The 16,429-nt window shown below is 35.4% G+C and overlaps 1 protein-coding gene across 1 annotated transcript in view; it reads left to right on the top strand.

The window, feature by feature from the left end:
• Positions 1-15,666, top strand: part of CycA (cyclin A) — a 214,866-nt gene extending 199,200 nt beyond the window's left edge. Inside the window, exon 7 of the mRNA XM_067143668.2 lies at positions 13,803-15,666. Within this exon, the coding sequence (XP_066999769.1) occupies positions 13,803-13,851 (49 nt within the window). The 3' untranslated portion in view covers positions 13,852-15,666. The remainder of the gene's footprint in view (positions 1-13,802) is intronic.
• Positions 15,667-16,429: the final 763 nt, after the last annotated feature.

Here is a 16,429-nt window from a genome sequence, read left to right as displayed (position 1 = left end):
ATGGAGTGCTGCATCAAACCAGTCTATGGACTGATGACACAAACAACAACAAAAACAACATAATAATTATACTCTGGTACTGCAGACTCCTTCAGTCATACTCTTTATAAACCATGGACCATGACTGAATGGGCTAATGCATAGTACTGCGAGCTGGAACATGCGAGACCATCTCGGGTGTATTCCGAATTGCTTGGGCAACTTGAGGCTGGCTGGCTGGCTTGCTTGCTTGCTTGCTTGCTTGCTTGTTTGCTTGTCATGTAATCCTTGTTTATTATAATATGGTATTTCTTGTCTTTGATTCACAGAATACGTTATTTTATTTCTGTTGAGTTTTCTTAATGTTTCATATATCCGTTCAGACAATTAAAGAATGGCTGAGGTGGTGTTGGTGGTTTTGAATTCTTTAAAAGGAAGTACAATTTGGCAACCATCCAGACTGGATAAAACTGGACGTTTTAGAAACTTGGAAAATGTATAGACATCAATTAATAGATCCATAGGACATGCTCAGTGATAAAATTGAAAATGAATATTTAAGAACAACATTAAGCTTTGCCAGCAACTGTACATTTCTGAGATGACACACACCTTTAATTAACCCAACATACATGTAATAAATTCATAATGTACATAGCTCCCTCCTAATCGTAAATGCAATAGCATGATATTCTTTGAAAACAATCTTGTATCACATGTAGAGCAACATGTAGGTGCCGTAAGGGAGAATCGAACTGTTTGACTGTCCTTTGAAAATGAGTGAGGACATGAAGAAACATTAGAACTTATTTTTCAAAATTGCAGTGTGACCCTCTACATACAATATTTCGATATGTACCACAAGAAGTGAGAGTTTATGTATATGACTGCTGTTATGCAAGACGATAGTTTGGAGACTCGTGTGAGGATGGGTATTACTGTATTTGCTTATCTGTGACACTTATCCTAAATCTCTCCTAATAGATGATGTGTTTTAATATTTTAAACCTTTTTGAATAAAAATATCTTTAGAAACTAAGAAACTCATGCTATGTGGTAAAGCTATTCCTTTTCAGAAGTCGGTAAAAAAAACACAAGAAAAAAAAGCTAGACGTTGTCATGAATGACACATTAAACTGGAATGACCATATAACAAGTATCTGCAGAAAGGTTTATGCATCTCCTCACACACACACACACACACACACACACACACACACACACACACACACCCTAAAAATGAAACAATCCATTCTTCCACTTAGCATGAAAATAAAACTTACTCAAACTCTCATTTTTATCTTAACCGATGCAACTGTAGAACAAACTATGAAGCTTCAAAGGGCAATGAACTCTTGCATACGATTTATATTTTCTTTGAACTTTAGGACACATTTCCCCTTATTATGAGAAGCTATCCTAGCTGAAAATCGATGAACTAAGAAATTTACGTACTGCGACACTAATTTTTTTACTTCTGAATAAATCTACACCTGAATACCTATCCTCACATTTTAACTTCCTCTCATCTATCCATGGACATAATACCAGATCGATTCGGTTAATCACTCTTAACATGTAACAGCTCTCATCATTGTTCCGTATTGAAGATGCCGTTAGGCATAGAATTTCGAAGATAATTTAATAAAAACCACCTATTCAATACTTTCCACGTTTAGTGTGGTTTGCATCTACACGAATTTATGTAGACTTATTAGGTCAGGTACATGTGTCATACATTATTTTGGGCATCTTTAGCCTGTAGACAACCTTTAGGTCAGGGTTTGGGACTTTTTAACCAATATATACAATATATACAAACATTAATGATCTCTTAAGACTAACATGCCAGGATAATAATTTAAAGGATATGAACTAAACATAACTGTGGCTAACATAAGTTAATGGTGTTTTAACACATTAAAACTTGTCTGTCCTATTCTGTCTAATTTGAAAATATGTCCAAAAACTAAAATGGATCTTCTTTATCATAAGTCTTGCGTAAAGAGGGTTCATTTGACTCCTATATCATATCATATGTTCTTGACGTACTGTAACTGATGTCAGGATGTGTTGTCAACAAGTGGGAGATTTTTGAACTGATTGTTAATTGTAGGCTGGTCAAGATAGAAAGTATCAATTTAAATTATCTGTGTTTTAACTTGGCAGTTCTATTCTATTTAACTTAAAAATATGTTCAAAACTAAAATGGATCTTCTTCTCTATCATAAGTCTTAAGAAAGGAGGATATTGATACTGGGGCGTATTTGACCCACATATTTCATTTTCATGTTCTTGACGTAACTAATATTGAAATGTATTGTCAAACACTAGTAGAAATTTAAAACCAATTGTTATAAATAGACTGGTCAAGAACGTTGTTGTGAATGAAACTGTAAGCGTCTTGACTTCGGGTCTCGTGTAACGTACTCTTGACAATTCCTTGACAATATGAAGTTGTTTCTTAGTTTTAGGCTGCTGCTTAATTGAGAAGGAACATCCCAGACACTTGATACAGTCTTGTGCGAATATAGTTCCCGTTGATGTGTTGCTTGGTCTTTGGAAGGGATCTTAAGATTATCTGTAATGAAGTAACATGAAATTTTAAATCAAAAATTTTAGAGCACGCATTGTGACAAAATGTATTAAACTAACACCTCATAGATGTAAAATGACTTACTTGTTCAGTTCATACTAGATGAACCTGTCTGTTCCGGCAGCGCCTGTCTTGTCAACATTTCTACTCCTGGTGTTGTATTGGTGCGGTAATGGAGGGGCGAGGCATGGAGGGAGATTGGGGGTAGGCTGGTCTATGGGCGTATGTGCTATTGCTGGAGGGGAGTTTCTAGAAGCGATATGGGCGGGCTTAACTTTTGGTATGGTGGATGAAGCATTCGAGTGTGCAGATTTAAAAACTTGAGGGATTTTGTTTTGATTTGAATTCATGATATTAATTAATCTAGGTGTTAATTCATACAAAGGATTTTTTCACTGACATCTTTAAGATTTTTATTTTTATTGCAGGTTTGGTCCAAGAAAGATGTGTAGATTTCCCAGTTCGTTCATTAATTTCCCTTTACCTATGCTTCTAATGATGGTAAGATCTTTCTCTATGCATGTAAAGTGATGGCCCGTTCCTCTCATGTTGACTTATCGCTGAGTACTTGTGTTTTTGAGCATTATAGTGTTCCAAATATCTCGTGTGAAAGCTCCGTCCAGTTTGACCGATATAAGAAAAATCACATTGTGTACATGTTAGTTTATATACGCCGGACCTTGAATAATGGTTGCTATTGTAATTGACCTTGTTGTGGTTAAAAAAATGTTTTGATTTGTGTTAACTGTCCTGAAGGCTATATTAATATTGTGCTTCTTTAAAGTATTTGCGATCTGATGGACGGCTGGGTTATTATGTAAATGTGGTGAAGCTAGGTTGGTGGTTTTTAAGGTTTTTCTGGGACAAGATTAGTGGACAATTTAATTTTGATTTTATTAAACGGTTAACCATATTTATTTTAAACCCGTTGAGTTGAGCAAGATTCCTTATGTATTTCAGTTCAATTTTTAAATTGTTGGGAGAAAGAGGAATTTTAAAAGCTGTATAAATTATGGAAAGAGGCTTGTCTTTGGGACTTCGGGTGTAGGGATGAATTCATAATAGTTAAGGGAGAGTGTGTAGGTTTCCAGAATATTCGAAAATCAAAGGTATTATGTTCGCATGTGTTATATCCAAAACGTTTAAAGAATTCTTGACCTCATCCTCTTTAGTAAACTTAACGTTGGGATCGATTTTGTTTAGGGACTCCAAAATCTCGTTACTATTGGTGACATTTTTGTTGAAAATTACAAAAGTATCGTCTACAAATCTGAGCCATAAACATAAGCCTTTTATTTGTGTTATAATTTTTGTGTGTTCTATTGTGTCCATATAAATGTCTGCTAAGATGCCAGAAAGGGTCGCCCATCGCTAAGCCTTTTTGCTGGTAAAACTTTCCATTGGAAGAGAAATAGTTACTGTTTAAGGCAAAATTTAATATGCTCATGAATTCTTCAATTTCCATCTTAATAAGGCCGCTGTGTTTATTGATATTATCATTGATGATTCTTAGTTTCTTTGGTTGGAATGTTTGGGTACATATTTACGACGTCATAGGAGCACATTGAGTGATTGGGTTGCAGGTTAAACTTGTTTAGAATTTTGCAAAAACTGAATTTTTTTTAAGGGATGTTTATTAATGAATACGTAATTTTTTTTTAGGAAGCCGCGAATGAATTTTGATACTTTGTAGGTGGGGCTGTTTCTACAATTTATAATAGGGCGTATTGGAATGTCCTTATGAATCTTGGTTAAGGCTCTGGCTGTTGGAATACTAGGGTTCATATTAAAAAGTTTTTGTTGTTCCTGTTCATTGAAAAGAAAGAACTTCTTATTAGAGTTTTTAGATTTCGCTGAATTCTCATGGTTGGATCTTGGTTGACTATTGTGTAAATTTTGTCCATAAAAAAAGTCTTCTCTTTTTTGAATGTATGTGTGTTGATCTAGGAGAACTGTGGGTCCTCCTTTTTCTGCTTTTGTGACAATGTTGTTGTCGTCAATTTTCTTTTTTAAGTTCTGGATTAATTTTTTCTGGTTGAAATTTGAATTTGCGTTTATTTCTTCCGCTAATTTTGGTAATTTCTTTTTTACCTAAAACCTGGTATCATTATTTTTTTTTCAAAGTTAGTTTAGAGATGTTAGCCTCGATCTCAGCTACTGTATTGATAATCAGTTTCTTTTTTCTTGCTAGGCCAGAGAACTGAACGTCTGTCAAATTAACTACTGTGGGTGTATTGTCCTGAGAGGGAGCCACTTTGCGTGTCTAAAACTACGTTTAGGAAACTGTGATTGAGATGCTTTTAATTGAGATAGTTTCTTGTCAAGAGTAACTTGCTTCCTATCCAACAAAACAATTTATTGTCCACTTGTAGTTGGAAAGAGTTCCATTCTCACGGATGTAAAGCCTGAGCTAACACTAAATGAACTTTATATAACTGCAGATTTAAAAGTGACTTATTTTTATATGACGCTTTAATTTCATTTCTTAACCAAATATCATTGACCTTTTTTTGAACTCTATTCAAACTTTGGTTAGTTAAGGTTTTTCACTGTGTAGGCTTCAAAAACGTTGGGATCAATTTTAGTTCTAGACACTGTTCTAAAAAGGCCATGTCTTTCGTTAGTTTACAAATCTTGACCTTAAGGTTGAAGTACCTATTTAAATGGTATTTTGCCTGGTTGCTACCAAATTACAAGTAACAAGTCTCATCATTGTTCCCTATTGAAGATGACGTTAGGCATAGAATTTCAAGGATAATTTAATAGAAACCACCTATTCAATACTTTCCACGTTTAATGTGGTTATTATCTACATGAATTTATGTAGACTTATTAGGTCAGGTACATGTTTCACCCATTATTTTGGGCATCTTCAGCCTGTAGACAACCTCTAGGTCAAGGTTTGGGACCTTTTAACCAATATATACAGACCAGTATATACAATATATACAAACATTAATGATCTCTTAAGACTAACATGCCAGGATAATAATTTAAAAAATGTGTACTAAACATAACTGTGGGTAACATAAGTTAATGGTGTTTTAACACATTAAAACTTGTCGTTCCTATTCTGTCTAAGACATGATAGAGAAAGAAGATCCATTTTAGTTTTGGACATATTTTCAAATTAGATAGAATAGGACTGACAAGTTTTAATTAACTTATGTTACCCACAGTTATGTTTAGTTCACATTTTTAAAATTATCCTGGCATGTTAGTCTTAAGAGATCATTAATGTTTGTATATATTATATACGGTATATTGGTTTGTATAAATTGGTTAAAAGGTCCCAAACCTTGACCTAAAGGTTGTCTACAGCCTGAAGATGCCCGAAATAATGGGTGAAACATGTGCCTGACCTAATAAGTCTACATAAATTCATGTAGACCCAAACCACATTAAACATGGAAAGTATTGAATAGGTGGTTTTTATTAAATTATCCTTGACATTCTATGCCTAATCACTCTCCTGTATACAGCCACTCTTTCCAAGTGTCTGGGGCAAGGCTATGGAACACTCTCCCTGTCAGTTTACGTAATAGCACTTCAGTAGTCTCATTTAAACTTTCTTGTTCAGATTTCCTCTTAAATCCATGATCAGCTTGTATGAATGTTAGTAAAAAGCTTTGTAGTGCAAGTATGATTTAGAGCTATTGATAGATGATGTAGATAGATAATATTAATCATTAAAAAATAACAATTTTACCGGTTATGTTATAATATTATTAAACCACACCCGGGCAACTGGAGTGGGACGCTGATGATAAAATATTACTCCATTAATTTAGGTAGTTTCTAGAGACTGTTAACAATGTTATTTTTCCCAATCATTTTACTACGTATTGTATGTCATGGTTAAGTGTAAGAGTTAAGTGTGAGCCCTAACTTCGCCATATACAAAGGCATAAAATAAATAAAATTATAAGGAAAATTTGGGCATTAATGGGTTAATGAAAAACTTTATGGACTTCTTTTATATAATAATATAAATATTTGTAGATGTTTCAGCACCCACTTCTCAATTTTTTTATTTCTTTAATTTGTTTTGGACATACATATATTCCGGGTACCAAACTAGGAATTGTCAAGTTTCCCCTTTTACAATTAACTGTATCTAAAACGTATACTAGTTTAAAAATTGTGAAAAAATATTATTTCTGATTTGTCGTGTTTTGTGTAAAGCCTCTATGGCTCAGGCAGCAGTGTGGTGGCCTCTCACCTCTGGGTTCTGTGGCTCAAATCCCAGTCACTCCACTTGAGATTTGTGCTGGACAAAGTGGAGGCGGAACAGGTTTTTCTCCAGGTACTCTGGTTTTTCCTGTCACTTTCATTCCAGAAATGCTCTTAAATATCATTTAATTTCATCTGTCAGTCATTAATAGGGCCCAAATTCATATGCACTAAAAACTCCAAAAATATACATTGCACATATGCACTAAAAATAAAACAAAATACTTACCAAACGCATTATTTAATTTTAACTTGGTGTTAAATTGGTAAACATGTTTCATTCCTTGAAAAATGATGCATGGCAGTAGGTTATCAAGAGTTTTTTCAATGTTTTCAGGGATCAATGACTTTCTGTTGTCAGAGAGAATTAATTTATACGCTGAAAATAATTGTTCTACGTCGACGGACATAACTGGGCAATACATGTACACTGGGACCGACTGCCTGATTCCACTTATGTATTTGCTTATGGATTGAATCTTCTTCAGTCCTGGGTTTGAGTCCAACACCGCACTGAGTTACCTTTTAACTTTTCCTCCAGTTTCACCAGGGACACCATTTAAAGAAATAAAGGTGTTTTGAATTAACTGAAGGGATTCTTGTAGGGATGCACCGCGAGTTTCTAGGCCCTTAATTGCCTTCGAAAGTGACGAATAATGCACATGGACGAAACCGATATCTTTATAATACAGTTTCAGATTCAAATGCTCACTTTGTTTCATGAATACATGCAGCATGGTTATCATTAATACTTTTAAGTACATCTTTCACTTGATTAAAGTTCTCCTGGTAGAACGATATTGCGGATATTGTGAGAACAGGTTCCAGCGGAAGAGAAACCTGATGCAGATGAGTTTTATACAACTGTGCACAACCCAGTGCTTTTAAGAACAGTTTTTCCCACTTGAAATTGCTGTGTTGACAGATAATAATGGTGGCATGTGGCCTCCGGAGAGGCCTGGAGCAGGTCTTTCGAGTTGACGCCGTATAAGTGACCCCACGTCTGTGATGAATTGTATTGCTGAAGTCGACACACGCCCAGGTCTCGAGCCATTGGAATTAACCAATTAAGGTTAAAACCCCCAACCCAGCCGGAAATCGAACCCAGGACCCTCTGGACTAAAGGCCAGCATGCTAACCATTTAGCTACTGAGCCGGACTGTTGACAGATGGAAATAGGGTATGTATCTTTTCTGCAATATGATGCAATCCATGGGCCAAACGTGACATTGATAAAATAATCGAAGAGACTGACCAGCTTTCATCATACACGAAGCTGAATCTGTGACTAAAAGGCGCTCTTTGTAAGAATCAGTCTCCATTCACTAGGCCACAGAAGTCTCAGGGAATTCTTAACAAATCTTGCAGCTGTAGCGTGGTTGTGTTTTTCTAGCACTTGCCTCGAAAGTGAATGAGGTTTACCGGGTTCTTCTGGACATAATTTATCCACTTTGAAGTTCGCAATGTATCAACCACACGAATCGGTTGTTGGTTGTTTCATCTACCGATATCCAGACACAGTTCCCTCCTATGTCAGATCATATCGAATCCATGACGGAAGTGTGCGGGGAAAGGAATTAATTATTCCTAAGGGTAGATTCATCTGATATCCTTTGATTAGCATAATGCTTTTCAAGAAACGAGCGTAGATGTGGGTTATTCAATTTCATACAAAAGTTTTACAAATATCAGTGAAAAATTAACTTCACGCCATGTTTCCACGTCGGTTAAAAGTAGTGTTGCATATTCTTACTCTGTTCTTTTGATCTGAGATGTGAAGTTGTTTTCGAATGCTGTTCAGTTTGAAATTTTTTATTGCATTTCACATTATTTTCACACACTTGACAGTACACTACATCACTGCCGCTTGTATAGTCACTATTGCCTGATATCCACAGTTTAATTTAGAAGACCTAGAGCTCTCATCTTTAAGCACTTTTACAGTATAATTTGGTTAAACCCTGCAATAGTTGAAGCACAAGTTAAAAGATGAATGCACTTGCTTAAGCAAACCTTGCGAGGCTACTGTAGGGAGGAAGTGAGAAAGAAGGAAATAGCTGGTGTGAAAAGGATCATTATCTGCCTAGCTGCTTGTATTGCGACACTGAAAGCACTTTAGCTGATCAGGAAAGCCTTCTCGTGTTGCTAAAATATGTATAACGTATTGAAACAGGAACGCCCATACTTCAGCTTTGTGGAGAGCATGGCGTGTACGGTTCGTGCTTTAGAGGGTACGAGAGAAGGGTAGTGAAATGAGTTCATTTTTAAAGTGGAACTTGCAGTTTATTTTTAAAAAATGCGTGGAAATTATATCGCCTTTTACAGACGAATGGTTTGAATGTCCTCGAAGATGTGGAGGAGGCGTCGTTGTCGACGGTGTCCCACGTTGTCAGCACCGTCCCATGGCGGTTGTTAGCCCTTGATGTTGAAGGAGACTCGAACCTGGGGCAGTCGTCTGATGATAGTGCAGCGTGGAATAGTTGTTGAGTTTTGTATTCCACTAAGTCCCATGAAAGGAGCAGAGAAATGTAAAACTTTCGCACAGAATGTCAATAGAATCTGATACGACACTTCTCTACTGCACTGCACTGCAAATTATGGCAGGACACTGTTTACTGGCCAAATAAGTTCCACTATAAATGGTGTTGGTCGCACATTTGAAAAAAGAGATGAAATCAAAATCACAGTTCTGTGAGAATGATTAATATTGTTCGTGCAATAGTCACTATCGAACTTGAAGTGATAGGCAATGAAAATAATCTGGAACTTTCTGAGATACGATGGTAAGTCCTTCGGACAGTCTCTGCACTGTTTGTAATGAGTACATGCAATGTTCTAGCACAGACACACGTAGAAATGAGTTTCTGTGAAGACAGAAAAGAAATAGTTTATAACACAGTCTCGTGAAAAAGAACCAAGTTCTGTTACGACTCAGTCTTAACAAAAAAAAATCGCGTAGTTTCTCAGAGATAAATTTTACACTGAGCCACATTTTTAGACGTAATTTAATACAACTTTTCGGCGATAAATGTAGGCACAGTCCTTTATGAGGGGTATTAACATAGTCCCTTGAAAAAAAATAAAGGTACCGTATTACACAAATCAGCACAGTCTTTGAAAGGAAATATCGGCACAGTTTTATGAAAGTAAATGTTAGCACAGTTCTGTGAAATGGATTGACAGTCTTTTGAAAATGAAGGTTGGCACAGTCTTATGAAAGAAAATGTCGACACTGATTTTTCACGGGGTGAATTGACACAGTCTTTAAAAGGAAGGTTGGCACTGTCCTTTAAGAAATAAATTGACACTGTCCATAAAAGAATTGTACTTCCATTAGGGCACAATTTTACGAAATAGCCTAACAGTCTCTTGCAGAGAAAACAACTAAAGCACAGTCTTTATGCCCTAAGTCCTTTAAGTTTCAAAATATCAAGTGATTACTGTACAGTCTCTTCAATTACACAATTCGCAAAGCGAAATAATGTTACTCGGCTCGACAGACCAATATTATCAGTGAATAAGCTTTCACTTACACGCGAAGTTAGTCCACAGAGAAGGCTTTCAACACTCGTATTACGTACTTTCAAACCCCGGTCCTTAGTCGGACAGAGTAACGAACTGTATCACATCAGTGAGATGACTGGTTCATGACAAAGTACTGTGACACACGGACACACTCTGATCTCCTCGAGGCTGGCGACCCCCTTATATTGCTCAAGATCGGACGGCGAGACTGGAAATATGAGCTTCTTAAAAAATTCATATCTCGGCCATCCTTCCGCCGATTTTAATGAAATTTTGGGTGGTAGCATTTGTTGTCCAGGTCTACAATTGTGACGTTCTCCAAAAAACGATCTGACCTTCTGTTCATGATGAAATGACATAGAATCGAATAGAACTTTCAGTGTGACGTCACTTGGCCTTGGCTGGCACTCTGTAGCAGCGCTTGCTTGCATGCTGTCCCCCATGATGTCTGCGTGCTCAGCGCTCGTTTTGAATCCATACAGTCGGGTGTTAGTGCGTTCTTCTCATGAAATACATGAACGCGAATGCTCGCAGGGCATTCCTGTTTCAGTATAGAGTTCATTAGGTTTTTCATTTCGTTCAGAAATTTTAGATAATTGATCACACATGAGAGAAAAATGTATCTGTATATGCACTAATGTTCAAAATATATATATTTTTTTTAATGCGCACATGCCGTGCAGAATACCATTACATTACATTTACATTACATACACATTACTTTTCTTTGCTATAAGCTATGATGGATTTCTGTCTATTCCTGCATTTTACAACAAATTATTTCACGAACCAAATGATGAATGTGTGTGTGAGTTGTGCTTGGAATGTTCAAAATATACACTAACGTTCAAAATGTGCATTTGCATATGCGCATATGCATTTTTAAATAATCTGGGCCCTAGTCATTAATCATTGCCCCTAGAGGAGTGTGACAGGTTTCAGCAGCCAGCACAATTTCTATCACCGCTAGATGGGGGCTTCATTCCTCCCATTCCTGACCCGGTCAAATTACTGGAAGGGTTTGGATTTTTCATATATTTTGTGTTTCCATAATGGATATTAAAATTTTTTTTTTAAACTTACAAATATTTCTGAAAATATCAGTTGATTAACCTGTACATAACAGTAGTTATAGAAGCTACAGCTCAGTCATCAATATTTGGTACATTTTCACCATATTGACTATAACAGATATTCTTGAATTTCGATTTTTAGTGGCAAGTCTATCAAAACTGAATATCACTTACATGGAATATTGTTCAGTCATATGGCAACGTGATTGTTGTAATAAGATGCAAAACCATGTGGTCATCACCATTTATAAAGGAAGATACTGCAGACTATGAAAGTGAGAAGGAAAACTTGAAGAAAAGAGTGTGGGAAATGAGACTCCTTTGACTTTGGATCCCGTAATTTTGCCAAGCCAATAAGCCTACAGTATCTTAACCTACACAGCTGATAAACAGTAAAATTACTCTGACTGTTGTTATACTCCCTGCCGTGTAAGCGTATACACTAAGGATACAACCTTACTCTTTCTCCCCTGTTAATACTGAAAGTTATTTTCTAACCATTGGGTTTGATTCATTGTTGCTAACCATACAGTTTAGGGATGCCAATAAGTAATCTTACAGTTACTGTTGATCTATGTTGGCACTATGTAGTCATGATTTTTTTAGTGACTTGCAAGTTTTACATATTGCCACTGTCGTATTGTGAAAATGCTGTGGGATTGTAAATCTGTTTGGGTAACCAGGTAAATAGGATTGTGGCATGTTTGAATAATTCATTTAATAATGTAGTTTGTGTTAAATGACGAACACAGCATTTCATTAATACGATCTTATTCAGTCCATTTTGTGTGTATCGAATTCACCTAGGATGTATAAGAACCAAGAAAAATCTGCAAGAGCTCTCCGAAAACGAAAGCAAAATTACCTCTTCTATGAAGATTTGTTCAGTTGAAATGGAAGGAAATTTAGTTATCAACCTAACCTTGTCTTGTCACGAATTTGGTATGGTTTGCAGACTTAGCGTTTGTGTATTCTTATTGACTTATGGTCTAAGTACATGTAATATTTGCTTGTGTATGTTATTACCGAGTAGTTTCACTTCAGTCTGACAAGTAAATAACAAATTTCAAGAAGGGAGGTGAATTATTTACACGAGGCAAACACCGAAGAATACGAAGCAGAAATATATATAACATTAAATTGAGTGAGGGTGAGAGTGTGTGTTTATTTCCTTAATTCCTCACTGAGCTTGAAAATGCCTTATTTATGAAAATATATATATTTTGATCATTTACTTTGGTAAAGAACCTCCATTATTGATACTTAATGTTGAGGTTAGTTTGTTTATGGTTGTCGTGTGATTTCAGTATGCAACCAGTCAAGTTGGTAGCAGTGATGAGCCAATTAAAAAAAAGAATAAGGCAGCGATACTTGCTTTTTAGTGTATAGCCTTGCATGCAGAATACTTTAGCTGAGGTGTGCTCTGTCTGTCTTTTCTTTCCTCACCATGAGATGCATTTCTGCTGCTGTTACACAACTAGTGCAATATGCTCGTGCATATTCGTGCTAGATTTTACCCATAGTTTTAAACTAGTCACAGTATTATTAAAGACACATAGGTATTGTGACCACTATATTTCACTATCAAGCTGACAAAGAGGGTGCAAGTTACCGTGTGTGAGCCAGTTGTTCAGTTGGTCCTCTAAGTGTAGTCTGGAGTCTAATGTCGTTCCATGTAGGTTCGTGAAATGGATCAGCTGCAAAGGTTTGGGTATTTCTCTTTGATCAAGAGTCTTTTTGCGAGACTATGGGTTGAGGACATTGCACCCACGCTGCAGATGTGCCAATGCCCTCTTTCTTTATAAGTGTCTAACAAATAGAGTGGATTGCTGAATATTGTTGGAATTGATTTCATTGCATGTTCCTTGCTGCAATACTAGGCAAAGGTATACTTTCCATCTGCCTAAAGTGAGAACTGTGGTTCAGGCAAACTCATGGCTGCTGAGGGCACGAAAGTCACTGAATGAGGTGGGTGAATCAGGGGACCTTTTTCACTCACTCCCCTCTAAAATTAGGCATGCCCTAATGACTTCAAGAATCTGAGGTCCTCTCTGTAAAATATATAAGTATGTGAATGTAGATGTCTCTGGATTTAGTTTAATCGTGGCAGTTATTTAAGGAGATTAATTTTAATTTAAGGTGTTGTAAATGTGTGTATATAAATGTCTCTAGATTTAGTTTAAACTTGGTAATTATTTTAGGAAATTAATTTCAGTTATTTAAAGTGCATTTGTTGTATATATTGTTTCATTGAATCATCTATAATTGGGCCTGTTGATTTAAGTTCTCTGTATGCTATATTTGTCAGTAATGTTCTCTCTTCCTACAGACAGTTCCAATTAAATTATGATAATAAAATTACTTTTGGTCTGTTAATCCTATTTGTATTTTTATAGGTGGAATAATGTTTCGCTGCTTACTCCTCGGATGGGTCCTATTTGTTGACATATGCTTCAACTTCTGTCTTGACCAGTGCAAGTTCACATGTTACATCTTACTGTAACTGTGTGTAACAAGTCTGCATTTCTGAACCCAGTTGTCATGTTGATCTGCATTTAAGATCATAATTCCTTTTTTAAAGTAATCTTTTCATGAAAAGTTGTAAGTCCTTAACTAATGCCAAGGACAACAAAAATTACTTCTGATACACACATTTGATAGCTATATTTCCTTTTTGTAAAACACACTTTTTGATGTAAGCTTATTGTATAAGAAGCTGAACATGTCATTGTGAACTTAATGTATTTAAAAACTAAAACACTTGCACTGAAATATTTAAAGACTTTTTCAGCTTTAGAATTGGAGGTTTTTACAATATTTATCAGTTAATATAAATATTTGTTTGTGTATTTTTTTATGGGATGTGCTTTTTGAAGAAACTGGTTTTTTTTTTCTGTAGCAATTTAAAACTTCAGCTATTTAATGTACATACTGTAACAGAAAATTTTAATCTTAATTTTTCATGAGATTACCATGAAAGCTCTGGAACATATGCTTTACATGTCGTGGTTGGCTGTTAACAAGAGTTTCCCATTCGGTGTATAAAGAAATTATTCTGTACAATTGCTATTTTTATGCTTTTTTCTAATTGTAAAAAATTTCATGGAAATGGAAGTTATCTTTCCTTCTCCATGATAGATTTTGGCAATCAAATCTGGTTTTGTATTCATATTTTTGACTGCGCAAAACATGAAAAATGATACACACTCATTACTGTAGAAAAGAGTATGTTACATGATTATGGCACTTTGTTGATGAATCTGTTCAAGTAACAGTGGTATGGATTTGTGGGGGCAAATCTGAAAGGTTTCTCAGTTCGGATAAAAAAATAAAAATGGTCTATAGTAAAAGTGTTGAATAGCAGAAACATTGCTGCTACAAATTTTAAGGATCCATTTTCAAACATTGAACTTTATGGTGGCCTATGTGAGTGGAGGGAGATAAAAACAACTGCCTTGTTGATAGTTCTACTTTTAAGGAAGAAAGCAAACTTGTTTACTGTTAGTGTTTATAAATGTATGAAACTCTATCGTTTCTTTGAGTGTGAAGCATCCAGTTTTTTTTAAACTCCAGTGTTAATTTTAGAATATTATGTTTATTGGGCTAAACACGTATCCTTGAGGAAGTGTATGTAATATTTTCTTATTTGCACAAAGAATTTCTTTGGTAAGTATCAAGGAGAATACTAACCCGACCCAAAATACTAAACCTGTGATGAGAGGAGGAAAGAAAAGCTACATTGTCCTTAGCATTTAGTTTGTAGTTTGGCCTAATACATCATTAATATCATGGTTCCTTGTTCATTCAGTAACTTTCTGCTAGTTTATTTTTTATTACCAAATTGTAGATATTCTCCTAATTGCCAGTTACAGAAATATTTTTCCTAAGAATTTTTATGACCACTGTACTAATTATTTCCTATATTACCAACTGTAATTTAGATTTGAAAGATTTCTCTCTGTATGAATTTGAGCTACTGGCATTTTTTTAATAAGTCTTGGCACCATTATAGTTTTATATAGAAACCCTTGATTGTTTTATAAGAATTTCCAAGAGTACCTTAATACCACTTCTTTTATTGTTCAAAGAAATCAGCTCCTTTGAAGGAAATGTGTGAAGAGACTGCTATTGGGAGAATAGTGTGTATGAATTAGGTTGTGCTAAATGTACATCAATCTAGTCCTAAATTGTGTTCTTAAGTCCTTAGTAAAGTTTGCATGAAAAATAAGGCAAGGCATTTAATTTCTCTTAATGTACCTTGCCAATTTTTTAGCTGATCTTATGAAAATGTATGTAGAACTTCTGAAAAACATCTTGTCCTCTTCAGATTGCACTTTCGCAAGTGGTTTAGAATTAAATTAATCTCAAGAACCGTACTACTGTTACAGGATGTGATGTTTCGATGAAAGAAGAAATGTGAAATAATTTGTGTATGCTGTATATGATATAAAAAATATACAATGGCTAAAGATATTGCTTAGCATTTATAGTGTTTTCTAAAGTAGGTTTCTAGTCTAGCTGCACAAAATTTAAATTTTTTGTGTGTCCGAACACACTTCAGTTTTCTTTTTGGGGGGTGAAAAGGTACCAGGCTTTACTGTACATTATGGTCTCGTTAACTGTTTGCAACAATCTACAGGTGATGGAATTAAAATAACTAGTTTAACACACATGCACCACAATTATTAGTTGCCACCATTAAGGACAAAACTATAAGGATGTATCCAATAATTGGTCAACCTCTGTATGTTCTGTTTTCTATCACAACTTAATTTTAATATGTGGAGAATACGATATCAAACAATACATCAGGAAATCATTTGTTTATCTGAATATTGATGTGGCGAGGTTTGGGCCCAAAGGAGGGAGATCAGCGAGGTTGTATAGCCTGTTATAAGTAGTCATAGTGTAAAGAGCAGGTTTAACCACAATATGTCCCTGTAGGAGAACTAAAAAAAAGTTGATTTTATTTTTCATGCCGTTGATGTCCTGTATTTCAACAGTGTAACATTTGCCAAAATCT

The sequence above is a fragment of the Anabrus simplex genome, chromosome 3 (genome assembly GCF_040414725.1).
Source record: "Anabrus simplex isolate iqAnaSimp1 chromosome 3, ASM4041472v1, whole genome shotgun sequence".
Lineage (NCBI taxonomy): Eukaryota > Metazoa > Arthropoda > Insecta > Orthoptera > Tettigoniidae > Anabrus > Anabrus simplex.
Note: the sequence above shows the minus strand (reverse complement) of the source record. Positions and strands in the feature narration are given on the sequence as shown.